The sequence below is a fragment of the Spea bombifrons genome, chromosome 1, assembly GCF_027358695.1.
Source record: "Spea bombifrons isolate aSpeBom1 chromosome 1, aSpeBom1.2.pri, whole genome shotgun sequence".
Lineage (NCBI taxonomy): Eukaryota > Metazoa > Chordata > Amphibia > Anura > Pelobatidae > Spea > Spea bombifrons.
Genome location: NC_071087.1, coordinates 29,900,786 through 29,927,465, shown reverse-complemented (window position 1 = coordinate 29,927,465; position 26,680 = coordinate 29,900,786). Strand labels below are relative to the sequence as shown.

Sequence of the window (26,680 nt, the reverse complement as noted above, 5' to 3'; positions counted from 1 at the left end):
CGAAGAAGAGCGGAGGCATCATAGCAAAGTCTGATTGAATGCGAATAATAGAAAGAAGGAGTAAAAAGGATTACGTTATGTTCTTAACATTAACCCTTTGGGAGAATTGTATTTCTCTTTGTTTCTATCGAATATGTTGCACAATAAACTGGTTACATGTATAACGTGGCTCAGTTATAATTAGGAGACATCCTAAATTCTTTTCAGGGATTGTGTTTAAGGCAATTTATAGAGGAGCCAACATCATGGAAGGAGGCTTTAGTAAATTTAGTTTTTAAAAATGGAAACTGGATTTCTGTTTTGGCTCCAGTGATCATCAATCAGTGTGGTTTAATATGGGGATAGAGGTTGCATTGTGCGCCACTAAATCTGATTTTTCTAAAACGGAAAGAAGTGTAGGGAAGTCTTTGATGATCTGGACATCTTTAGCTGGAGTTCAGTAGAAATGGAATTATTTTAGAGATTTTTTGTTAAAGGCAACTTGTTAGTAGGACTAAAAGAACAAGGAAACCACTCCGGTACTTCACATATGTGGCCCACATATTGAAGGAGAAAAAGATAGCATTCAGGAACTATAAACTTAAGGAGGCAAAACACTTTATCAGATATACCAAAACACACACAAAGGAGAAAAATGCAAGGTTAACAAAAAAGGACGATAAAACCTTTTTTAGGTACCTAAGTGAAAGCAAAAGTAAACAAGGAATAACTAGATTAACCCCTTCACGGCCATGTGGACGTACTGGTAAATCCAATAGTAAATGACCGCGACTTCTGGCTGACAATAGTCATGTGATTGCTGTGATGACCAAAAAAAACATATGTATGTATATATATATAAAAAAACATATAGAATTTCTAATACCCTTTGTCCCCATTCCTTCCATACTCCCCCTATCCGATTTGTTTGTTAAAATGGAACAATTTTGCACTGACCCGAAATAAGAGAAGGATTGGCCTTGAGCCTAATGATGGTTATTGTAACAAACCCACCATACACCATACTATTGGAACACACACCCAGTTAAACTAACCCCTTTTCTCTCCTGTATTATGACCAGGGCCTGATATTTGGACCTTCTTCATTTTAGTGTCATAATGCCCCCCCCCCAGATGTGACCCACAATTTGACTGACTGTATAAATTAAGATCTATTATTAATTTCTTTTCTAATACATTTCTGCTTTTGCATTTATGTGTCCCTTGTTATTTTGGAGGCCAGACTGTATTTAAGGCAGTATATCCTATAGGCCGTCAAGGTATGGTGTAAAGTTTTACAAAGTTTGTGAAAGCAGTATATACACATACCTGAGAACAAAAGTATATACACATACCTGAGAACTTCTGAGCTCAAGCTACCCAGAGCCTTCCCTTGAGGGACACAGCCAGAACTGCCCGCTGACATCAGGTGTTTGTCCCGCTGACTTCAGTGGGTGGTCCTGCTGAAGTCAGTAGTCCTGCTGACTTTGGGGGCGTTCCCAATGACATTCTGGCATTCCCACTGATGTCCGTGGGTGTTCCCTATTTAAATTCGCTGGGGAGCGGGGCGTGTCAAGACCCCGCTTCCTCAACCCAGAGGATTAAGCTCGTTTGAGCAGGGCCCTCCTCACCTGTTGTCTCTGTTAGTCAACTTGTTATGTTACATACTACTTGTTATGTCCTGTCTACTCATTGTACAGCGCTACGGAATCTGATGGCACCATATAAAACAATAAATAATAATACAGGTATACTATTGACCCGGAGAACCGCAGAAGCGGTGCTTCAACCAGAGAACTGGAGCTTCACCCAGAGTTCTCCGGGTCAAACCTGGAGAGTTCCCAGGTATGTATATACAGTGTCCTTTAGGATACAGAGTGTCCTTCAGGGAAGGTCACCCAGATGCCCTTGGCTGGCACAAGTGGTAAAATAGTGTGCAACCTCCTTTTGCCCTTTTTTGAATAATGGCTAACATCACTGGGAAGGTAATTAATATACCAGCCCAGAGTTATTCAAATGTTTATATTTCCATGATCCTCTAGCCTGTGACATGGTCAGAAAAAAATGTAAAGGTTTCCCCAAAAAATTAGGTTGCCCCAAATTAAAAGGTTCTTTTCACAAAACACAATGAATGTGTCGTACCTCTTAAATGTAAGATGAGAGGGTGATGCACAGGTCCTAAAACCGCAGGGGGTCATCAACATACCTGGGAACTTCTGGGCTCCGGCTACCCGGACGCGGCCAGGACTGCACACTGACATCAGTGGGCAGTCCTGTTGACATCAGTGGGTGGTCCTCCATTTAAAGGAAAAATGGGCGGAGAGTGTGGTGTGTCAGGACCCCGCTCCCGCGACCCGGAGGATTCGGGTCTTGACCCGGAGAACCGGAGGAGCCGCCGCCTGCCTCAGCGCTTCAACTCCTGTGTTGGAAGCGTGAGGCGTTTGTCTCGGGTGCCGGCGCTTCACGCCGGGCGCCGGCATATGACGTCAGACGCCGGCGCTCAGCAGTGAAGCGCCGGCACCCGAGACAAACTCCTCACACTTCCAACACAGGAGTTGAAGGTAAGTGACCGGGGGGGGGGGTTAGGGAGAGAGAGGGGAGATCCTGAGAAGGGGGGTTAGGGAGGGAGAGGGGAGATCCTGAGAAGGGGGGTTAGGGAGGGAGAGGGGAGATCCTGAGAAGGGGGGGTTAGGGAGTGTGTGTCAGAGTGTGTGTGTCTGAGTGTGTTTGTGTGTGTCTCTGAGTCTGTTTGTGTCTGTGTCTTAGTGTGTGTATGTCTTAGTGTGTGTGTGTGTCAGTGTGTGTGTGTCTGAGTGTGTGTGTGTCTTAGTGTGTGTCTGAGTGTGTGTGTCTTACTGTGTGTGTCTTACTGTGTGTGTCTGAGTGTGTATGTCTTAGTGTGTGTGTCTTACTGTGTGTGTCTTACTGTGTATGTCTTAGTGTGTGTGTCTGAGTGTGAGTGTGTCTGAGTTTGTGTGTGTCTGAGTGTGTGTGTGTCTTACTGTGTGTGTCTTACTGTGTGTGTCTGAGTGTGTGTGTCTTAGCGTGTGTGTCTGAGTGTGAGTGTCTTACTGTGTGTGTGTCTGAGTGTGTGTGTGTCTTACTGTGTGTGTCTTACTGTGTGTGTCTGAGTGTGTGTGTCTTAGCGTGTGTGTCTGAGTGTGAGTGTGTCTTACTGTGTGTGTGTCTGAGTGTGTGTGTGTCTTACTGTGTGTGTCTTACTGTGTGTGTGTGTGTGTGGTTTCCCAGATAGCAGTGATTCTGATGAAGTTTTTTTTGTTCAGTTTTTTTGTTCAAAGAGGTGCTTTTTCTTTCATATTTGCCTTATAAGTGGTATAAATGTTATAATAAATGTTATAATGTAATAAATATTATTCCAACATTAAGTTCATAGCTTCCAAGTTAAAATTATTTTTTCTTACTCAAATTTCCTTGTTAAAATGGGGGTGCGTGTTATACACCAGTGCGTGTTATACGCCGATAAATACGGTACTTTATTATTATTATTTATTGTTTTATATGGCACCATCAAATTCTGTAACGCTGTACAAAGGGTAGACAGGACATATCATGTAGTATATAACATAAAAATTTGACTTACAGAAACAGATCAAGCAGCTGGACTCATCAACCCAGTGTACCAGTATAAAATATATTTAGAATTAGTTGGCATTTGTTAATTACTCAAAAGCATTAAACGCAAATTGATTTTGCATTTTTGCAATGTACATATATAGTACTATACAATGCTTGCAAACAACCATATAGGCAGCTTTCAGAGAAAGGCTATTGTATTTAAATGTAAGCAATGTCAATGCAAAGTTAATAAATTCATGTTTAACCACAGCAAGTCGAAAATACCTCAGTGTATTTTTAAATGGCATACCAATTCTAATATTCAATGGAAAAGGGAAATAAATGATGGTTGTTGAAATTCGCAGGGAGAAAGACACAGGAAAATGCGAATCCTACTACTATAATGATTGGCATCACATATATAGAGTGAATATCTAAAGACATGCCATTTATTTCTAAATATTTGGGATACGTAAAAATATTGGCTTCCTTGTTGCAAGTGTGCCACCTAGTGGTTTGGCTTCTACATATTTTTTATTCTTGAAGTTTTTACCTGAGAGAATAGGGAAAAAAAAACAAAGAAATTGGAACACAAATTTTTCGTAATAAAATGAGGTTTTTAGAAATGTATTATGTGTTAAAATTTTCATCAAAACTGATTTGTTATTTCTTTTTTTAAAACAAGAATCTTGGAGATTTTCAGAACGTGACCACTCAATGCTATCTTAAGTTTAATTTTGCACAGGAGGGCGATACATAAATAGTGCCAAAGGCAGGACACATAACTGGGTGGAAAGCACAGGTCTCCCAGGATCCATTTACGTATTCATAGAAATTTGTTCCTGTGAATTGGAAGTCTGTATTTCAATGCATTGCTAAGTAACACGCAGAACGGTGCCGTATATGCAAAAAGCAGAATGGGTGATTGGTACTGCTGGGTAAACCTTAGTTCAGACAAACCAGCTCCACGTCCCAAAACGTAATATTTTTTTCTAGTGTTGGCCTCTTCTGATGAGTAGAATTTTAGATGAGAGAAACGAGCAAAAAAAAAAAATCTTTGTACATTAAATTCTAGGTAGTATAGAGTAGTATAAGGCAGCACTGAAAAGGTGTCCATTGTTTCCAGGAAGGTATTTAACTTGGGTGCTGCCCTGTGCCTGACCCAGGACAACCTCCCTACTTGAGGTTGACATGGCAAATTGCTTCTTTGGCATGCTGGTTAGGGGCATTAGGAGGCAAGGTTGTTTGCTTCTCAGAATAGGTAGATTCTTACGGAGAGTTTAAAATTAGAATACGAGGTAGAAAGCCTGGTGGAACAGGGTAGGGAATTCCAGAGAGGCAGTACAGCATGTGGAGAATCCTGAATACGCGAGTGGGAAGAGCTGATAACTGTAGATGAGACATTGGGTCATGGGGGGGAATGAAGAGGGCGGATAGAGCTATATTTGGAAATTAAGGTAGAGATGTAGGGGGCGCAGAGTTGTAGAGGGCTCTTCAGGTCAAGGTGAAGCATTTTAATTGAATTGCTTGTATAGGAAGCCAATGGAGTGAGAGGGGTGGTAGAGTGGGGCAACAGATGAGGAATGGTGAAAAATCCACAAATCTACATAGCTTTCTTCCAGTGTCTTTCTAACATGCAATCTCAGAAGGTTCTGAGTTGTTTTTTATTGTTAAAAGAAATCTCCAAAATATTTAAATATTATAATGCATTTTCAGAATAACAAATAATCACCCAGCTTATGTGCTTTTATAAGTTACTGCTTTGATTATTTTTGTAGGTAGCCTAGTAAACGAATTGTCCTTTGTTTATTCACAAAATCTATTTTTCTTTAAGTGAAGGAGACTCAGATTAAAGTCTTTTAGACCTGACACTTCCACCTGAGCCTCACTTATTTCAGATAAAGTGTAAATGATATTCAAGATAGTTTTTGTACTATTTATGTATATCCCCACCCCCGCTCCAAGTGTATATAAATGTATGGCAAGGATGCCTATAGGTGTAGGGCCGTACTATGCCTTCCATGGAGGACTACAACCATAGTAATCTCTCCACCACAAGGAGCTGTTTTTTCCCCCCCATTATGCAGTCTTAAAATCAAGTGTAGGCAAGAGTTGTTGCAATTTTCAGCATGCATCTTGAAATAAATTCTGTTCTCCCATTGTATTTTTTTGAACAGATTTCTATAGGAATTATTTCTACAGAACATTGCTGTTTTTTTCTATACTTTTGAAGCCATTCACCAGAGCTTTGTAATAATTCTTTGTGGTTTGTAATATATTTGTAGGAGCGAGTGCAAATTACTGTTGCATTTAACAAAAAATATATGGAGATAACTTTCTGAAGATAAGAACAACATACAGAACCATAACACAATGTAATTGCAGAAGTATACAACACAAAGTAACAGTGCATAAATACTACAATTATGATGACGTTAATGTCACACTATGTGTTTCACAGAGTTTAGTTATTTGTAAAACTGCTTAGTAATGTGTGCCTTTTAAAAAAAAAAAGAAAAAAAACACACAAGCTTACTCAGTCTCAGACTTGCTACCTGGCACACCGGGCAACTACCTGGTTAGCCAGTGGCCATCAACGCTGCATACCTACCCTGCAGTGTGCAGCCTCCCGCTGGATAACATGCAACGTGCAGCCGCTGGCCTTAAAGTGCCACAGCCAGTTAATCATCCTCAGTCCGGCATTGAGCATATCTTACAACCAAGTGGCTTTAACTCTAGCCTGCGGTTGAGGTAGGGAGGCGCGGATCCCTAATAGCTCCTGCTGAATGTAGTTAACGGTACTAAGGTGGCACCCACCCATAAAAGAACACACTGGATCCCATACATACATTTGCATATCAGTTGGGGGAATCATGATTCATATTTTTGCCAACTATTGCACAAGCACAACAAATATACTGCAGAAGGCTTTTTCCGTATTCCTTTTAGATGGCAGCTTTGCTTTAACATTTAACAAAATCCATATGTCTTGTTGCAACAAGAATATGTCTGTAAAAGCAAAATGATGCAAAGTTCAAGCAGAAAACCCAAACCTGACAGCTGTAGCAGTAACCACAATGGAATACAAAATATCAGCGGCAAATCTGAGGATAGCAACAGACACAGCGTGGGTTCACTCATTCACAGCGATTGCTTTCTTTATTGTTCGCGAAGTCATCTTGTCCCAATGTTTATTTAATGTGGACGTGATAATAGATGGTATAACTAGGGCCATAACCAGGGATCTTGGCGTAACCAGGGATCTTGGCAATTTCGGAGGATGCAGAAAGGCTGATATCAGAGCCGTAGGACGGCTAAAGTGCGCCCCTCGCCTTGTAGCCCCTGGGGTACCTGCCCCTTTTGTCCCATAGATGTTACAGCCCTGTAATTTAATCTCAAAGCATTTACTTTTATATATTAAATAACACAGTCATGGTCATTATAACATATTTGCAGGTTGTGTTCTGTTTCATTGTTCCTCCAAAATATATAATCTGCCCATGTTTTAGGATAAGTGTAAAAGTTTATCTTAAAAAAGGTTGGATACAGTATTTGCCTAAATATGGTAAGTAACAGTACCTGATTAATTTCCCACCTTTTCCCTTCCGCTCACCCCAACATAAGGGGTGCAGAATAGTCATGTAGCTCCTGTTAACAGAAAGTATGGTATACATGTGGGTTTCTAATCCATATACTGTATGTTGCTTTCTATGAGCTGTAAACAACATTAAATAGTTAATTTAGTCATATCTTATTTACGATGTAAAATACTGGATTTGGGAAAATGAGTGATCCTCTTTTAATAGATAAACTCATGTCTGGAATGTATGCCCCTGGATGACTTCGGACTTATACTGAGCATTTACTATAAACATGGAAAGTATGATATTAATATTATTGTAATAATTTTAAGAATAACAGAGGAACAGCAGAAGAACATAAACAGTATAAATGCAAAACCTCAACTTGATGAGCGTCCTGAAGGTCATGTTGTAGACTTTTCCGCCCTATGAAATCCAGTCCTATTAAAGCAGATCTGTTGCTTTTCTAGATCCGAGATGGTAGTTATCCACCAAATTTTATTAATTAAAATAAGAAATATATTGTATTTGTATTTAAATTTCACTTTATGTATATACTATAAGCATAACTGGGAACTTTTCAGGCTGGGCTACCCAGAGCTCCCCATCTTTTGTAGGAGTGGCTTTGGGTGGAGGTGGAGCTACATAAAAGTAGGCGGGGAAAGTGGGTGGGGAGTGGGTATGGCCAAACACTGCTCCCCTTACCGAAAAATGAAAGAAAACAACTCAGGTCACAGAATATAAGTGTGAGCATTAAATGTACTATACATTAAAAACTCTGCCTCTATAAAAAGCTTTTGGTACGCATAGAATTTTACACAGAAACACATAATTTGAGATCAGCTAGAGCATTATCCCATTATCAAAAAAACAAACAAAATTTTTAACAATTTTATTCAAATATGATTTTCAAAAATAAATACTCTTTAACGAGAATAAAAAAAAACAATTAATAAACTAATATAAGCAAACTAAGGAATACCTGTTGAAAATTTTTATCCTAAAAATAAATTCACTTTAAATAGATTTTTTTATTCTCCAAGAAGAGGCTTGCTGGTGTTGGTACAGAGGAAAAAGATATGCATTATTTCAGTGGCTTGTACCTTATGCTAGATGATCTGTGGGGGGTTTATTAATTGCTGGTTACAGTGTTCAAGAACTGTTAAAACAATTCTGCAAAGCGAAAATGTCACAAAAAATATAAAAGCTCTCTGGGAGATATAACATTAAAACTTACCAAACCATATGTTGATTCTTTTATTGTTTTTTTTTAAGCTATTTTTTCATTATGCTGGAAGTCTAAAGACAACCTCTAAACAGAACGCTTAAGATTTAATTAGACAGAATCCTGTGTTGTATGCCCAACTGTTAGGGCATTTTGAGTTAAATAAAACTCAGCAAATCACCATGTTCTTTTGGGATACGGGCAGTTTTAATAATATCACAGCAGGATTAATAAAACTTACAAACACATGAGCATAACACACGCTGGTAAATAAAAGCTCCGAATGTGAAATATTTAAGAGCTGCTTCTTTATAGAAGTAAAGGCTGTTGTGATATATTTCTTAAGAAGAGAATAATAGTGTTATGTGCGCATACATTTGTAAAGTATCAAAGCTGCCACGAGGATTTAAAAGGTCTGTTTATTCTAGCAAAAATAACATTTAAAAAATCCATTTTAATTGCTGTTGTAAAAACTCATTGTAACCTTTTGCTTTGTTCTGTTTAGCATCTTTACCTAATTTAGGGTTAACAATTTAATTACTGTTATTGGTGCCACCAGTACCATACCCCACCACAAGAGGGCATTTTAATGCGTGCAAGCAAGTCAGTCCAGTATTCTGAATATACTAAGTATATACTTGTCTCTCAGTTTCTAATTTCCTTGTGACTGGCTCCCACCTTCCTGCAGAGCCTCCTAAAGGAAGAGTTGGGAATTATGAATTATGAATGCCCATTTCCACTAAGCTTCTGTTTCAACAAGAGATCGACTAGCCTTGTATAACGATTAGTAAAATCAATGAGGTTTCTTGGAGGTCTACGCTCCTAGGGAATTACACTTTATACAGGGCCACTTCTCAGTGTGTGTACTTCATAAGTTTGGATCTAGGAGGAGCCAAAAAAAGTTAGGAGTCAGCTTTTTAAATTCCCCAATCATGTTTCTATTTTTCTGGTGTCCAGGGTTTATCGAGCCTTGCCATACATTGACACACTCTAACACCATACAGTAGACACATACTAACATCTTATCCTCACAAACACTAATACACACTCTAACACTATATGCCGACATACACACTGATGCTAATGCCATACTGTAACACAAACAACACCAGACACGCAAGAACCACACTCTTATGCACATGCACGCACACACACGGGCATATAACAGCATACATATATAAAAACACACACTAACACTATGGACACATACACACTGAATCTGGTACTACTATACAGTCGACATACTGACTCTAGCACTACATATGCACATGGATACTACAGTATACACACACACACAGAGACTATACTATACATATAAACACTGACTCTGATACTACAGTACACACACACACACATTGACCCCAGCACAGTACATTTACACACATACTCGCTGACTCTGACACTATAGTGTATACACACTCATATACACTACTCCCCCTCTCTTCGTGGAGCCACACCACTACCTATCTTCTGCCATTGTGAATTCGATACTCTATGCTTTCCTGTAGGGGCGTGGTGGGGCGAGTGCCATGAGGCAACCAGCAGGGTCATGTAAAGTGCGCCCACTAGACCACAAGAAAGCATAGGGTGCTGGATTAATAATGGTAGCCTTGCAAACCCTGGGGTTTGTCGAGCCCTTTCATAATGAATATTGAAGCGAGGGAGATAAAACCAAAACTCTCATGCTAATGCTCCATTTAGTGAATAAAACGCACAACTAAAATCCCAAAACAGAAAGGATTTGGGTTTTAAAGGTTTTGTTTTAAAGTTTCCATGACCTGATTTGATATGGGTAAAAACAAGGACATTCTAAACGAGTGTAAAACATAACGTGGTATTTTATTTAGCTAACTGAATACAGTGTACATGATCAAGATCCTTCTCCATGAAACCTTTACATCTTAAAATACTTTATAGATGTAATGCAGACGACTTATTCAAGACAATAAAAGGTTAACCGAAAAACAGTCTGATTAATGCTGTTTCTAGTTCTTGATTAATTCGGGTTTCATTAATCCTAACAGTGCAGTTACATTTCAGTACTTTTTCGTTTAATAAACTAATTGAGTCATTAATCTGAATGTATCACACAAAGGTCATAATTACATGATGTAAAATGCTGCATGAAATAATTGGAAAGGACTGTGGTCACATTAGAGGTTTATTATTCTTGTGTATTTGTATCTTAGAATTTGAAGCGTGTGGCTGAAACATGGATGGATGAGTATGCAGAGTACATATACCAGAGAAGACCTGAGTATAGACATCTGTCCACTGGAGACATCTCCTCCCAGAAAGAACTTCGGAAGCATCTGAAATGCAAGGACTTCAAATGGTATATGACTGAAGTAGCATGGGACATACCAAAGTATTACCCACCGGTGGAGCCCCCATCTGCTTCCTGGGGAGAGGTATTGTTTTAAAAAATAGCTTTCGCTGATTTAACTATATATTTAGCACTGCATTATTCAACACCAAGTGAAAGATCAGAGGAAGGTAGCGTTAATAGAGAATACCTTACTTTGTCAAAAAAACACATGGAGGTCTAATATCACTGATCAATACCAACCTTTTGACCTCAGCAGTTATTGGTACATAGAGTACAGACTTTATAATCTAGAGCTCAGATGACCCAAGTGCACTTAAAACAACAGGAAATTTCATGGCTGAATTTAGATCATATTGTTAGGTCTTGAGCTGCTTAGTGAAGAATGAATAAACAGGCACTTATTTCTGCATTCAAACAACTTTTTGGAATTTTGAAACCTAAATTAATGGAGGATTATCTATCAAACTCAATAGACACATGCAGTATTACTTTTTAGTAATCTTGCTTAGATTATTTTTAGGAGGGACAACTGGTGATGTAAGGCATGTCTTAAAGGAGATGGTCCGTGTAAAATAATATTTCATATAATCAGTGCTTTGTACGGTAGTGTAGTGAAAAAATATTTTCATTTTCCCCCAACAGACATCTGATTATTTTGTGTGGCTTTCTCTGCTCAAAACAACAAACTCAATCGATTTTTCATGGCAATACTAAAAAAGTCCTTTTAAGATTGAGGTATACTTTTGTTTGTACATAAGGCAGTATGATAAGCAATCAGAGTGTTTGTGTAGTAGATTAGGCTGAGCTCGAACACATAGGAATGGCTAATATGCAGATGTCTAAAGACAAAAACTAGAACAGTTTTAAAAAGTAAACTGCACAATACGGTACTTAAAAAAATATATTTTTAACTGATATTAGTTTAAAAAAATGGTGGGAGTTCTCCTTCAATGATCTAACTACACCTCGAAGTTGCCATTCTTGCCCATGTTCCATATATTTCTGTCTACATTGTGTATTGTACAGGTAGTTCACCCTTTTCTTAAGCCAATGAGATATAGAACTATAATGACCTCTGCTGGCTTACGAGACAATCTTTGTCATCCTTCATAAGCATACCCTCTAAAAACAACTGCACTTAACAGCGGGTTGGGTTATTAGTGAGCTTGGGGGTTATTCTCTAAACTGTGAGGTAAGAGGTAACAGCTTCTCAAACCTTTTTCTATAATAAACTCAGAGGTGGGTCCTTCATAATCCATGACATGACTTGTTTCAACTTGTTTGTGATGGTTAGGTAAATCATATAGCATAGTTGCAACATGAATAACGAAGAAATATGACATGCAGGGATTTCTAAGTTGCCAATAGCCTAGACTGTAAAGCATATATAAAACACGGAGAAAACTTTTTAGACATAGCAAATATAAGGAATGAAAACATTCTTTGTCAAGGCTGGAGAAAAGCAATATGTTTCAACATGAGCGCGAATGTTAATAGAGAAGCAGGGTAAGAAATTGAATTTTACTTCTAGGCATTCTGCTTTGGTAACTGGATTGATGTTAACTTTGCCAATTGTAATACTAAAAGTTGGATGTGGGCCAAGTTTTAGAAATGTACTATGTGAGCATATTAATATTAAAACAATAGCAGTCAACCCTAAGAGGAATAGTCCAGCAGACAGACTTTAAAATGTGTATATACAGAATATAGCCAAAGATGGATGTGATATTACACTTGAAATAGAAAATGTTATGAAGGCCTGTGTGTGTCTGGCTCATTAACAACCCCTGGATTATATCATTATTTTATGCCACTGAAAATAAAGACTGAAGCATTGAATTTATTGCCACCTTTATAGGCACACTAAAGCTTTCTAAAGTAATGACTAAAATTATGATCTTGATGAAGAGGTTAAGACAACTTTCTCCTTTGTATATATATATATATATATATATATATATATATATATATATATATATATATTAGTAGAGTATATATATATATATATATATATATATATATATATATATATATATATATATAGAATGTATTTTAGTCTGACTGTGAACACTATTCCATTGGTGAGCAAGGGATGGGGATATATATATATATATATATATATATATATATATATATATATATACCGTATTTGCTCGATTATAAGACGACCCTGATTATAAGACGACCCCCCAAAATCTGAATATTAACTTAGGAAAAAAAGAAAAAGCCTGAATATAAGACGACCCCAAAGGAAAAAAGTTTTACCAGTAAATGTTAATTCATGTAAACTATTTTTTTAAATAAAAGCTATGATTGAGAAAAATATTTTTTTTGTTTTTATTTCTTGTATTTTCCATCCTGTCCCCCAGTTACGCACATCTGCCCCCAGGCTTGCCACCCCAATATGGCACTGTGGCCCATGATATGCCTTTTAACCCTCTATATGCCACTGTGCCCCATGGTATGCCTTTTGACCCCCTATGTGCCACTCTGCCTCCAGAAATGCCTTATACCCCTATATCCCATTCTGGCATTTAGGGGGTTAAAATGCATATTATGGGACAGAGTGGCATATAGGGAGGTATAAGGCATTTCAGGAGGCAGAGTGGCATTAAGGGAGTTAAAAGGCATTGTATAGAGCACTCTGCCTCCAGAAATGCCTTATACCCCTATATGCCACTCTGGCATTTAGGGGGTTAAAAGGCATATTATGGGGCAGAGTGGCATATAGGGAGGTATAAGGCATTTCAGGAGGCAAAGTGCTCTATTAAATGCCCCCTTAACGCCACTCCAGAAATGCCCTATGCCCCCATTTAACACACACACACACACACACACACCCTATACCCCCATTTAACTAACACACACACACACACACACACACACACTCTCTCTCTCTCTCTCACCCCCCTCCCCCCTCTCTCACCCCCCTCTCTCACCCCTCTCTCCCCCCTCAGCCCTCTCTTACCGGTGCTTCCAGCCGGGGCAGCGGGTTGACGTCGCCTTCTGCTGCAGCCGCAAGGAGGTGGAGTTGGCAGCGGGGGTTTGTATGCGTCCGTCGCGTATACTTTCCCCGGCTGTCAGAGGTCAGAGATCAGAGTTCCCCGCACCGGTGCGGGGAACTCTGGTCTCTGAGAGTCGGGGAAGGTCTACGCGACGGACGCAGACAACCCCCGCTGCTAGCCACACCTCCTTCCGGCTGCAGCGGACGTTGTCTACGCGGATCGCGTAGACGTCAACCCGCTGCCCCAGCAACACAGCAGGAAGCATCGGTAAGTGTTTGTATGATGATGATGGGGGGGGGGGTGAGACAGGAGGATCCAGGTCCCCTGCAGCGGTGCGGGGGATCTGGATCTTAGTCTCCTAATCAGACCTCTATTTGAGGTCTGATTAGAAGACGACCCCGATTAGAAGACGAGGGGTATTTTTCAGAGCATTTGCTCTGAAAAAAACCTCGTCTTATAATCGAGCAAATACGGTATATACATACAGTATATAGGCAATATACCCCTCCAGGGTATTTCCTGCCATATTGCACACGGGTCCCATTTTTTTTCTTTTTTTAAAAAAATGAATTTATTAGAAAAATCCCCATTTGTTTATAATGGGAGGTGTTCCAAATTGTGCTTGTTTCAAGAAGCATTTGTAGCTTGAAAGGAAACTCAGAGTTGCCTGCTATTGCGAATTTGCGGGTTGACCGCTTTTTTGAACTCGCATACACTCTCCTGCAGATGAGTGTATGCGATTTGTGATTTATTTAGTGACAATCAATATTAGCATGAAAATAGCTGTTAAGAACCTAAAAATGGTACCTGTTTATTCCAAATTCTCTTGTTTTCAAATGCTAAGTCACATTTTCCACATAAAGCCACAGGAGGAAGTCATTAGGAAAATGTAATGTAATGCCATTGATCAACCTGACGATCGAGCTGTTCCTTTAAAAAATATATAAGTCCTGGGTACAGATAAGCACTTTTTACTGGGTGACTAAAAGGAAATGAAATGCAGGGAAAAAAGTGTGGAAAGTGCTGAGGTTAAGTATTTTTGGAGATGGTTTATTTTATCCACTGTATGGCATTCTGCCTAGATTTCTCACATTCTAGCAGAAGAACAACATATTTTATATCGTCCGTTTGGGTGTGATTAATTGTCATACCGTACGGATATATATAGCTGCCTATACAGCAGCAACCGCAAAAGTATAGCATATGTGACATATTCAAATATGCAAAATTATTACGCTTACCATATTTGTTGTATTAAATGCTTGCTAGTACTTTTCTCTACTTATTTTGTATTATTTATTTATGTAGCACCATCATATACCGTAGATCTGTACATTGGGTAAAGCATATCATAAAAGGTAGTATGTCACATAATCCTGGCGCGCCTGTGTTAGCACACCCCTTCTTCTTCTTCTTCTATGTGCCCTACCCAGATAAATGCCTGCACAAGAGTTATGCTTTTAGCCACCCACATAACATAAAATGGTCCCTTTCTAGAAATTTGAAATGGTGGGGGGTATGAACAATAACTCAATTATGTATATATTTTCCAGGACACTCTTGTATTAATACAATAAAAAAATCTGGGCTATCATATGCACCATTGTATAATATACATGATACATTTAGAAATTACATTTTACAGCCTATGTTATTTTGTATTCACTTATAACACACCCCCTTCTATATGTATCTTAAAAAAGGAAAATGTGAACAGAGCTTACAACTAGCAATGACACGGATCCAGCAGAATATCATCTGTAACCTTCAATGTGTTTTTTCCAAATCTAGAGGTCAGTCTGCAGAAATAGATAATATATATCAGGGTATGCTTCTAAACGGACAAGTTCTCACAATCAGTTTTTTAGAAGCATGAAATAGAAACTTGACAGCGATAACAACCGTTTGAGCCATCCAGATTTGAAACACTTGAACCCTATTTGGTATTTTATAAAAATTGCCTTATGACCTGCAATGTATCCAGGCCTAGGGCTGCGGGTCTTAGGAGGGTGACAGTCGAGGAGGCTAGCACCATCTGGCCAAGTGGCTCCATTGCCCCCCCCCTATAATTCACATACGCACTGACACACATTTTCACACATCCATACTCACTTACTAGACTTGTGCATTTGGATTTGTAAGCATTGCAAAGTTAACAAAATGTACATATTTCATCAATTCGTACAAACCAATAAACACAAGACAAGTTCCTGACTGGATCCCCGTTTTGCAGCTCTGCTTCTTCTCTAGGATCTTTCTGTTCTGTTTGTCCGCATCTCCACGGACATAACTTCCCAGTGAACTTCCACAAACATGGTGTAGCTTCCAGTAACATCCTCTCCCACAATTGGAGTAAGTCATCTGAGGTTATCTTCGGACAAACTAACAGAGCTTCTTGTGAGGTCCTCTCCCTGAGGAGGTCATCAGAAGAGCCGCTGTTTTGCTGAAGTTCACCAGGAGGTCATTTCTGTGAAGATGCAGACAAAGAAAGACAGAAGAGACAAGAACAAGAAGATGCTAGAGAAGTAGTGGAGCTGTGAGACACGGAAGCGGAATCGCTCAACCGTGAAGGTAGGGAGACATGCAGAGAGTGAATCAGAATGAGTGAGAGTGAAAGAGAGAGCATGGGCATTGGACAACTAATTTTGCTGTTGATTTTAAAAAGCACCCCCCCACACACAATTTTTTGTTGTCCGAAACAAATGGGGAGGAAAGGGAACTTGTTGTCAGAAAACAAATGGGCCAAACACGAACCAGAAAATTTGTCCAAATTGTTTTTGGCCCATTTGCACTTACATTCAAATACGTACACTAGCGCCAATTGATTCATGCTAACACGCACTCCCTCTTACACACATTCATACTAACACGAAAACACACAACCATGTTCACATTCATACACACACATTCATGCTCACACCCCCTTCCTCTCACACACACTTTCATATCCATGCTAACATACACACACTCTTACATACATACCTACTTACCCCCTCCCTTGCCCTGTCACTCACCGCCTCTCTAACCCCCTTACCTCACCACCAGCCAAGGTTTTTTTTATGATGCCATATCCCGGCATGCCATATCTTAAAGGCAGTGCCTTTTAATGCATTTTGGATGCCGTCTGTGGCTGGGGGAACTACTCTAGACTTGACCCAGGGCAGCCTAGGTAAATATACCACTACTTATGCCTATCCCATGCATGTTTAAATTTCACTTATGCTGGAAGGCTGTTCCACTTATCCACCACCCTCTCTGTGAAGTAAACCTCTTTACAATATATCTAAGCTTGTGACTCTAGTTTCAGACTATGACTTCTTGTCTTACCTTCACCTTTGAAATATACAACCATCTTGTATCTAGGTAACCTCTCATGTAAATTATTGAAGAAATAGAACTGCATGTTTTTGATGTTTCTTTATTGGCTGCCAGCTCACTTTGACCTTCTTTGGATTTCAATCTGATAAACTCCCAATGTTCTATGTACTCCATTAAGGAGCTGGCAGTGTTAGACACAATTTGTAATCCACTGAAGTGCTGTAAACCCTGCAAAAACATTAAAGGCGTTAGAAATAGAGTACATGAAAAGGCTGCGTAACACTTACCGTATGCCTTCATGAAATCAGATAAAGCCATTAATTAGCTGTATACTTGTGAGAAACTGTCATTTTAATTAGTGTTTCCATAAGATAACCTGTGTTCAAATGTTGAAAAGTATATGTCATTTCTGAAGGATGTAAAATAGAGAATAATACAGCTAAATAACTCCATCGAGGATTTTTTATGTCATCTGAATCTGAAAATACAACAGCCAATTTGATCCTGTGCTTGAAAGACAGGTATGTTAAACTGAGAGTGAGCCATGATCTTTAACACCTGTCAAGCGTGGCTTTTTCCTGAAATTAGGAAGGTGCAGAAGGATAGATGGAATAAATCAGTATTAGGCCATAGGAAGATAGGTAACTGGGATAGCTATAAGGGCCAACTGGCTAATTATTTATTTTTTTTTGCTAATTAAGGATACAAATTTTTTTTATTCCCCTGAATTATAAAAATGTGAACAAAACCTAACTCAACCTTGGCCTACACTAACAGGGCAAATTGGTTGTGGACTGAAAGTGGGCTCAGGGCTGGTTACTAATTGTATTATTATAATACATATAATACTTGTAGGCGCACTTGCTTTCAATTTTAATAAAATGAAAGTAATCTCCCTTGGAATCTATTATTACCTTTACACATATACTGTATATATATCACAGAGATACACACACACAGAGTTAGACACACAACAACTGTTCTAAGAGTTAAAAATCTTGTTTTTACTTTTTTTAGTTCACCTATTATAGCAGATTTTTTAAACTACTATGGAAATATTCTTCCTGCCCCCTAACATACCTATTGAGGCACAAAGAAAGAAGCACAGTAATGGTGAGTGGGTGCTCCAACATGCCTCCCAAGTGTCCCGCTTTGTGCAGGACAGTCTCAACCCGCTTACCTGCCCCAAGCCATAGAGCTCAGCGATGCAGCATGCTTTCCTGTAAACCATCCCTCCTCCTCTTTGGAAACTCTGCTTCCCTTTGATGATAGAGAAAGCAAAGACACAAGAAAAACAAACACACACCATTGGTGTAAATGAATAAATAATACTTTCCCTGATTAGACAGCAGCACCCAAATAAGCGTTCCTCTAACACTTGATACAGTAATCTTTACAACTCTTCCAAATGGGGCGCACATCCACATAGGGGTAAAAGAGATTTTTGACAAAAAAATTGTATAACTCTGTAACCTTCCTTATGGCTCAACAAATCCAGAGTGGTTTTGAGGAACCACTCTGGATTTGTTGAGTCATAAGGAAGGTGGTCTACGTTATATCTTCGGGCAAGCTGCAAAAGAAAATCCTGATTCATCTCCTGAGGCAGCCGGTTGTTCGGTGAAACGCGAGGGAGGGAGGGATATATTGGGAAGCTCTTGCTGCTGGACGGTGGACTTTCCTGTGCCTGGTTTAAAAGCTGATTACCTTGTACACGCTTTTGTACATTTCGTCTGTTGTAACTGCAATATTTTACCTTATCCACATGACCGAGTGATACTGTGCCATTGCTGCTGTGTTTTCATATTTTTTAGCTATGAAGAATTAAAGAATATTTTATGATGAGCGCATTTATGTCCTTGGAAATATGAGTGCATTACTTACCTGCAATACTGCTAAGCCCCATTTGCATACGGAGTTACACAATTTTTTTTTTTTAAATCTTTTTCCCCTATGTGGATGTGCGCCCCGTTTGGAAGAGTTGTAGTGAAAGCAAAGAATTAGATAGTAGAGGTGGCACCTCGAGGCACATGTGGGAGAAGTGGCACCCTGCTGCACACCCGCGCTTCCCCTTTCCGGAGTGACATACAGAGCCGGGATGCAGGGTATATGCCTTACAGTGGGACTTGGGAGAATGCTTACTGCTTATACCCATTGTACAGTTTTTATGTTTGTCACCCCATTCCCTCAAGATTGTAAGCTTGCGAGCAGGGCTCTCTCCACCTAATGTATCGGTTTGTCTTAGTCTTGTCATACCCCTTGAATATATGTGTATTATGTATTAAGCGCTGTGTAAACTGTTGGCACTATATAAATAAAAGACAATAATAATAATAAATACAGGGCTATGGAATATAATGGCACTAAATAAAACAATATATAATAATAATGTGCAGTAGTGCTACCCCTGACATTCATATTCACTGAATGTAGAAGTTGGGCGGTATGCTTCAGCAGCTCGATGAGCGTCTACCTTGTGACTTGGCTTGGCTTGAAGAGAATCGGAGGCGCTACATGCCACTGCAATTATTAGTGGTTGTGTTCAGCAACATATTCTGGCCTGTGCTGAGCTGGCACTGCTTCCATAGGATACATTAGAAGGACCCGGGCACCTTTTGTTGTGTTTTCTATGGTTCTTGCAGAATAATTAATGCTGACACTCACTTCAGATGAACAGCTTATTCTTTAATCAGTAACAACATCACTGGTAGAGTCCTTGCTCAACTAACATCAACATGTGCTCACATAAACCCCCTCCTACTCAGGGAATCCCCTGCCTATTAAAGCAACACAGTCCTTTAATAGGCACATATCACTACACCTTTAAGACACAGAGCACAAGGAAATATCATATCAAGATGCACGGTAGTGAGGTTAATGGCTGTGTAGGGGTGGCTGGGGAGCTGCCCTGGGCAATGAAACGGCTCAATATTAATCATCCATCTGAACACTAATGAAAGTCTGGGGTAGAACAGACTACATAACCATAAAGAATCAGCACGGAGTGGTTCTGCAGTACCTTAGATTACTTTATACAGCACTGTATTTTGTTTCAAGTTGATAACTTTTTTTTTCCCCATGGGACTTATTTTCCAGATACGAAACGTGGCATCAAATCTTTGCATAGATAGTAAGCATGGAGCAACAGGAACCGAAATGAGATTAGACACTTGTGTGAAAGATGGCTCTGAAAGAACTTGGTCACATGAGCAGGTATGTCATTTATCTTAAGCCTTTATCTCTTATTTATTGCACTTTTGGTTTTATATTTTTGTGATCCGTTTTTTGTGTGTGTGTGTGTTGCTGTGTGCTGTTTTATGATTATGCACATTTGCTCCTCAACCAATTGCCTAGTGTGACCTTTAAATTGGCATAATTGACTCCTAATGCCCACAGAGTTTTAAATAAAGCTACTTGTGGTCACTTATTAATGATTTACTTGCCCCATTTTTAGAGGTACTTGACCCATTTTTTTCACTTTAGGCTCATTCGCTTCTTTATGGTCACAATAATGGCATATGTTAAGAGATGTAATCAAGATGCATAAGGCACAGTTTAACTGTGATGGATAATTGATTTAAATAGGAATTACATTTATTTTCTTAGATCTTTGAAGTGCTTTAAACAATAAGAGTCTGGCTACCACTTAACTATCATGGATTTTATTAGGCGATGTGTAATTTTGTATATTTACACTAGGGGGCAGCATTGGCAAAATATTTGAAATGCCTGTGTTTAAAGATTAAATGGTCACCAGGGAGCAAAATTTTATTTTTATGTGACTGTAGATTAAAATTACATTGATCAAATTATACTTATTTTGTTTTTTATTTCGTAGCAATAACATCCTATGCATACATACCATAGCTACAGAAAATGCTTGTAGTTTATTGGTATTGTTACAGCAATAAGGTTTACAAGTTATTGTTTAACACGTCTCATTTGCATAATTTATTTATATAATATTTTGAATATAACGCGGGTAGTATTTTTATTCCGGCTTATTTTTATGATAGAAGTGCCTACTGCTATATCTATGTAGAACGCCTTTATACATCAGCCTAAAAAACCAACGTAATTTTAATAATTTTGGACCACATTGTACAATATGTAAACTCATATCTAATTGGAAGCCTACCCATGTTTCAGCATTTAGTATTTGCTCATGCTCTGCTAAAGACACAATTGTTTTTTTACTCACACTAAATAATTCAGTGTGTGCATTTTAGTGTGTCCAAAACTGATACTTTTTTCCACATACATTCAAGCGCATAAAAGCTTTCTCTACAAATGCTTAGAAATATATATAATAACCATAAAAAGCTTAAAAAACCCAGCAAATGTTCAGTTTAACATGGAAAATGTAACCCCATCAATATTGTTATAAATATGTACCAACACTGGAATGGTTACATTTGAAACCATATTGAAGTGTGTTTGTGAAATTGTTCTTGCCTATTGATATGGTATAAGGAATATGTCATTTATCCTGTGCACTTGAATTTATTTGATAGCTGTGTGGTCCCTTTAAATTTTCACTAGGTTCCTTTTGCATGAAGGGGTTCTGATTTGTGGATTTTGTGTGCAGGAGATATATTCAGCTGAAAACATCTCCCTGCATCTGTCATACTTACCGCTAGTAAGTGCTGGCTTGGCAAATGCTATGTGCAGGGGCCTGTGCGGCAAGTGCATGGATATCAGTGGAAGTGCTTTCCTGCCACTGATTGGCTGTTTGAGGCAACCAATCAATGGCAAGAATCATCAGCCAGCGTAGAAGTAGGGGCAGTTGCAGCTTCTAGTTCAGGTTTTACTTATTTATTTTCATTTTGAAGAATGCATATTAAAGTGTGCACATAATATGTATTCTTCTTTAGTGGTGGTGTGAGGGACACTTTAATTTTGTAAGGACCCCTTTCCAGGCTCTGCTTTTTTCTTAGTCCAACTAAAATATATTAAGACAGATGGCTAGGTAACCCCTGTGTGTGGTGGCACATGGTTTAGCATGCCTGTTGTAACCAGGTTTGCTGTATTGATGTACCTGACTTCTCAAATCCTGACCTTGGCTAGTTCTTGTTTTTGCCTGATTGCTGCCTGTACCAACTTTTGGCCTGATTCCTCCTGGCATTGTGTCTCTCCATTCCATTGTCTGGAAAATGTGACACCTTTGAACGAATAAAGAAGTGAAATACCGTATTGGCTCGAATATAGGCCGCACTTTTTTCCCCCACTTTAAGACTTTAAAGTGGGGGTGCGGCCTATATTCGGGGTCTAGCGCCCGACGCCCGGGACATGCAGTCCTGGGCGCCGGGCAGGCAGCGGGGTTAGGATACAGATCCCCCGCAGCGGTGCAGGGGACCTGCATCCTACTGTCTGATACGCTTAGACAGCCTCCCCTGCCGGCACTTTCCACGGGGGGGGTGCCGGCACGGGAGGTTGTCTAAGCGCATCATGCGGATGCGTTTTACCTCTGCACCCCCCCGGACTTACCGGAGCAGACTCCCGGGTGTCTTGCGGGGTCGGCGGGGGACATCTACGCAATACAACTTCCGGGAGTCTGCTCTGGTAAGTTGGGGAGGGGGGGGCAGAGGAGGACAGTGGCAGCGTATCTCGGGGAGGGAGGACAGTGGCAGCGTATCTCGGGGAGGGAGGACGGTGGCAGTGGATCTCGGGGAGGGAGGACAGTGGCAGCGGATCTCGGGGAGGGAGGACAGTGGCAGCGTATCACGGGGAGGGAGGACAGTGGTAGCATATCTCGGGGGGGGCAGAGTGGCAGCATGTTTTTTTGGTGCTTTTTTAAAGAAAAAAACTTTTTCTTTAAAAAAGCACCAAACTTTTAGGGTGCGGCCTATATACGGGGGCGGCCTATATCCGAGCCAATACGGTATATAACATTTGTAGTAAACCGTTTGGTTGAATAACTTTGTGGCAAAATGAGTGGTCTAGTGCTCAACATTCTTACTAACTCATGTTGGAGTCCATTTTTGTGGAGCTTAATGTGAGTTCTACTGAGCATTTCCAAGCAACACATGCGCCCTGTTTTTAGTTAGCAGCTTTTATTATTATTTCTGTGGGAGTTGAATTGCTAATTAGTAAATATGTATTCAACATTCAATGCAATTTGGGAGTAAAAAGGTTTTTTAAAAAAGCAAATAGAATCAAGTCTTATGTGTTTCTCATGCATTTATTAATATTAGCTAACAGTAGTGAAGGTGTACTACTAGGTTAATTCGGTACATATATTTAGCTGTTTTCAAATAGCAAACACAGGTAGTATGAGTATTATAAGTATTATAAGCGGGGTTAACTGTGAATATGCTTTGCGAGATATGCTTTGTCCTGGATTTGGTGCTGTGTTTTTATTATAGTCTATTAGACCTTAGAATCCATCAATCTAAGAGCTTGAAGTGCAGTGCCAATAACATCCTAAACTCTGCAGAACAGTACAGCTCATTAGTGACTGCTGAGATTAATGGGGGTGCTGATGAGAGTCGAAAGTGTACAATTAACACACTGAAATGTGCCAGTGTACTAATAACCCCTTTGTCCTCAATGGTATGTCCATGGTAATATTTCTGCTTCGCTGGTATTTATCATAAATCTGTAGGGCACGCCAAAGGCTTCTTAGTGAAATTCCATTTAGCCATGTAAATTAGAGCCACAATAAATTAAAATATGCAGTGATTTATTGGGTGAGATTTAACCCATTAGGGCTGAGTGCAGTAATAATTAGCAGCACCAGCCGCTGCATGCCTACTGTTCTTCCTGGGCACTCTGTGGGTTAATTTGAAGATATAACACCAGCACTGCGAGTGACTGATTATCTGACTGGTCATAATGATATCTTAAGAGGTTGTAAATATAGTTTAGCGTCATTATAAAACGGAAACTGTTCCATAAATCTGCAGTGCTTTGTGTGAATGGAACAAAGAGGAGGGATGATAAAACCCGCTATGATACAGGAATGTTAAGTAGGAGTGTAGGAGTTTAGGATTTAACATGAACTTTATTGAATTGGTAGATGAAAGCCCGCTAGAAGCTAGATTAAAATCATTGTGTACAAGCATGAATACATAAACACATCAAAATAACATACTGTAGTGCATTGCTTAAAAATAAAAAACAGTATTGATGGGGATGCTAGCATAAGAGGGTTTTTTGTCCACTAACTCAATAGAATTTAACTAAAAAGTAGTGTGTGCCGTGCTTAATAGATTTATTTGACATTAAAATGGTGCTTTGTGCGTTGCTAAGGCAGCTAATCACCGACTGGAAAGCACTCCCGTTGAAATGAATTAAAGGTGGCACTCAGCTATGAGTTGCATTATTATTTATTGTTTTATATAACGCCAGTATATATTGTAGCGCTGTACAATGTGAAGACAGGTCTTTCCAAGATGTAAATAACATTTGTTGACTTACAGAAACTGGTGAGGAGGGCCCTGCTCAAACAAGCTTAATTAAAGTGCATACAGTGTCTGAGGTGTCCAGTGAATGTAATATTACATCGCTTCAAAACCAGCAATTAAATCATTTTATGCCCTCCACTACTGTCACCAATCGCAGCTAATTGCAGTCGTGAACGGAAGCTGGACTGCTGCTGCTGGCTGCCATGTGCATCAGTCACTAGGAGCCGCTCCTGTGCATGTGTGTGCTTGCCAATGACTGGGTATGTTGGTAGTGATTAAGAGAGGGGCAAAGAAGACAGCCAGGGCGAGTAAAAACAAACGTTTTGTAATGAATGCTTCTTTTTAGCGGCTTGATCTCTCTCTGTTATAGATTGATCAACAGTTTTTGTACAGTTGCCCATTTGTCCTTAAGGGATTAGGCAAGGGTTAACAACCCTAACTATGATCAGTTAGCTTTATTTAGCGTGGCCTTGTCTGTAATAAAGGAAACTGTATATTGAATGGCAATTCCTAGTTGCAGGGCTAAAAATACGATTCAGTGAAGGACTATGAGTAGTAACTAATATCCATCCTAGTTAGTTCCTCTGTGTATTCCGGATCATCATACCTGGGAACTTTTAGGGGGGGTTGAGGGGGGACCCTATTCCCACGAACCGCACGATTTGGGTGTTGACTCGGAGAAGCCAGATAGTTCCCCGATATCATAAGGGAAATACCGACCCTGCATTGGGCAGAATAGATGCCTGACATTTTTTGAGTGTAGAAAGGTTAATGGCGCATTGCTGAACCCAAGGAGAATAAACATAGACTCTCCTCTCCTCACCTCACTGGAATTTAAAGGGTTAACCCAATTGCTTTGCCCTTTCAACTGGAAGGATGATGAGTCTTGTTAGAGTATTACCCAGGCCAGTTCAGCCACAGTTAGCTCTGCTTTTTTATACTCACTTTAGGCAGACATCTAATCGCAGCGGCTGGAGATTTCTAGACGTCACAGGAATATATGGGGTTGGTTTGTGTTTGGAGGACTGGGAAATCAGCTATCGCCATGTCTTCAGGCTGATATTTTTCCAGCCCTTTTAATCACTTACCTGGGTAGTGAAAGCATCTTTGTCGTGTTAGAATATTGTTTTTTTGATCACTCTAGAATTTGATCCTTCATAATGCACCTGCATTTTCTGTGCAAACTCAACTGAAAACTCCCACCATCGTGAATAAGGCCATGTGAATAAGACCATAAGAGGGCACGCCTATGTATGATGTTTGAAGAATGGGTATGTGGTCGTTGTGGCACTTGTGTGAGTTAGGTAGCTCTTCTGAGCGCCCCCCTCCTCCTCTAGTGACTGTCTCAGTGGTCCCAACCCTTGCGGCGAGGGACCAAGAAGATCCGGCCCTCCTGCAGGCCTTATGGCCAGGGAGGGAAGGAAGGGGCCACATGTGCTTCGGGAGTGTGACCCACAAAGAAAATGAAGAAGGGGACCTGGTGTACACCGTGGCCTTAAGGCACGTTGGCACTTTTCTTTTCTTTCTTCACATCAAAGTCACTGACCTCGGGGCTTCAATAATAAAAAACAAAAACTTGTGTGACATGCTGTGTAAACAAAGCAGCCAATCAGTAGCAGCAAATAGCACCCATTAATAGCACCAGACTGGTGGTATATCACATTAAATAATTGTGCGTGTGGGGGGGTAATATGGAGATTCTGCAGAATCCCCCATAATATAAGAACTTGAAACTAATGATGGATGTATATAAAAAAGGAACCTCCTGCCATGGAACCCTTTCTTCAAGACCCATAACCTCACCCTTTTAACCTCCCCTGACGTCTCTCTTTTCTAGGAACTCAGAATATTAGGTCTGTGTTAGTCTCAATATTCTGCAGCCCTAAACGCAATAATAATGTGTATGTCTGCGTCTGGGTAAAGCTTTTTCGCATAACCATGTTGGCTACTATATCTACTCAAAGAAAAATATTCCTCTTTGACCATTTTATACGTTAAGAGGTTTACCATGGGAATTGTGATTAGACCGATTATTCATGTAAAAGCTAATACAGTGTCAGCAACTCATTCTGACAGTCCATTTGTGCATTTATATTAATGTCCTGACCTTGTGTGTGTATTACTATAGGATATGTTTCCTAATTGATGTTATGGGTGGCTAAAACCCCTTGATGTTTGGTAACATAAATAGCTGTTCCTGTGAATTATGTATGTAGCTATGCTAGACTCATTGTGTATATGTCCACACAAACATCAGCTTGCAA

At 39.7% G+C, this 26,680-nt stretch overlaps 1 protein-coding gene across 1 annotated transcript in view; it reads left to right on the top strand.

The window, feature by feature from the left end:
• Positions 1–26,680, top strand: part of GALNTL6 (polypeptide N-acetylgalactosaminyltransferase like 6) — a 481,374-nt gene that overhangs the window by 437,057 nt on the left and 17,637 nt on the right. The window contains exons 9-10 of the mRNA XM_053459754.1: positions 10,551–10,772; positions 20,107–20,223. Coding sequence (XP_053315729.1) covers positions 10,551–10,772; positions 20,107–20,223 — 339 coding nt within the window. The remainder of the gene's footprint in view (positions 1–10,550; positions 10,773–20,106; positions 20,224–26,680) is intronic.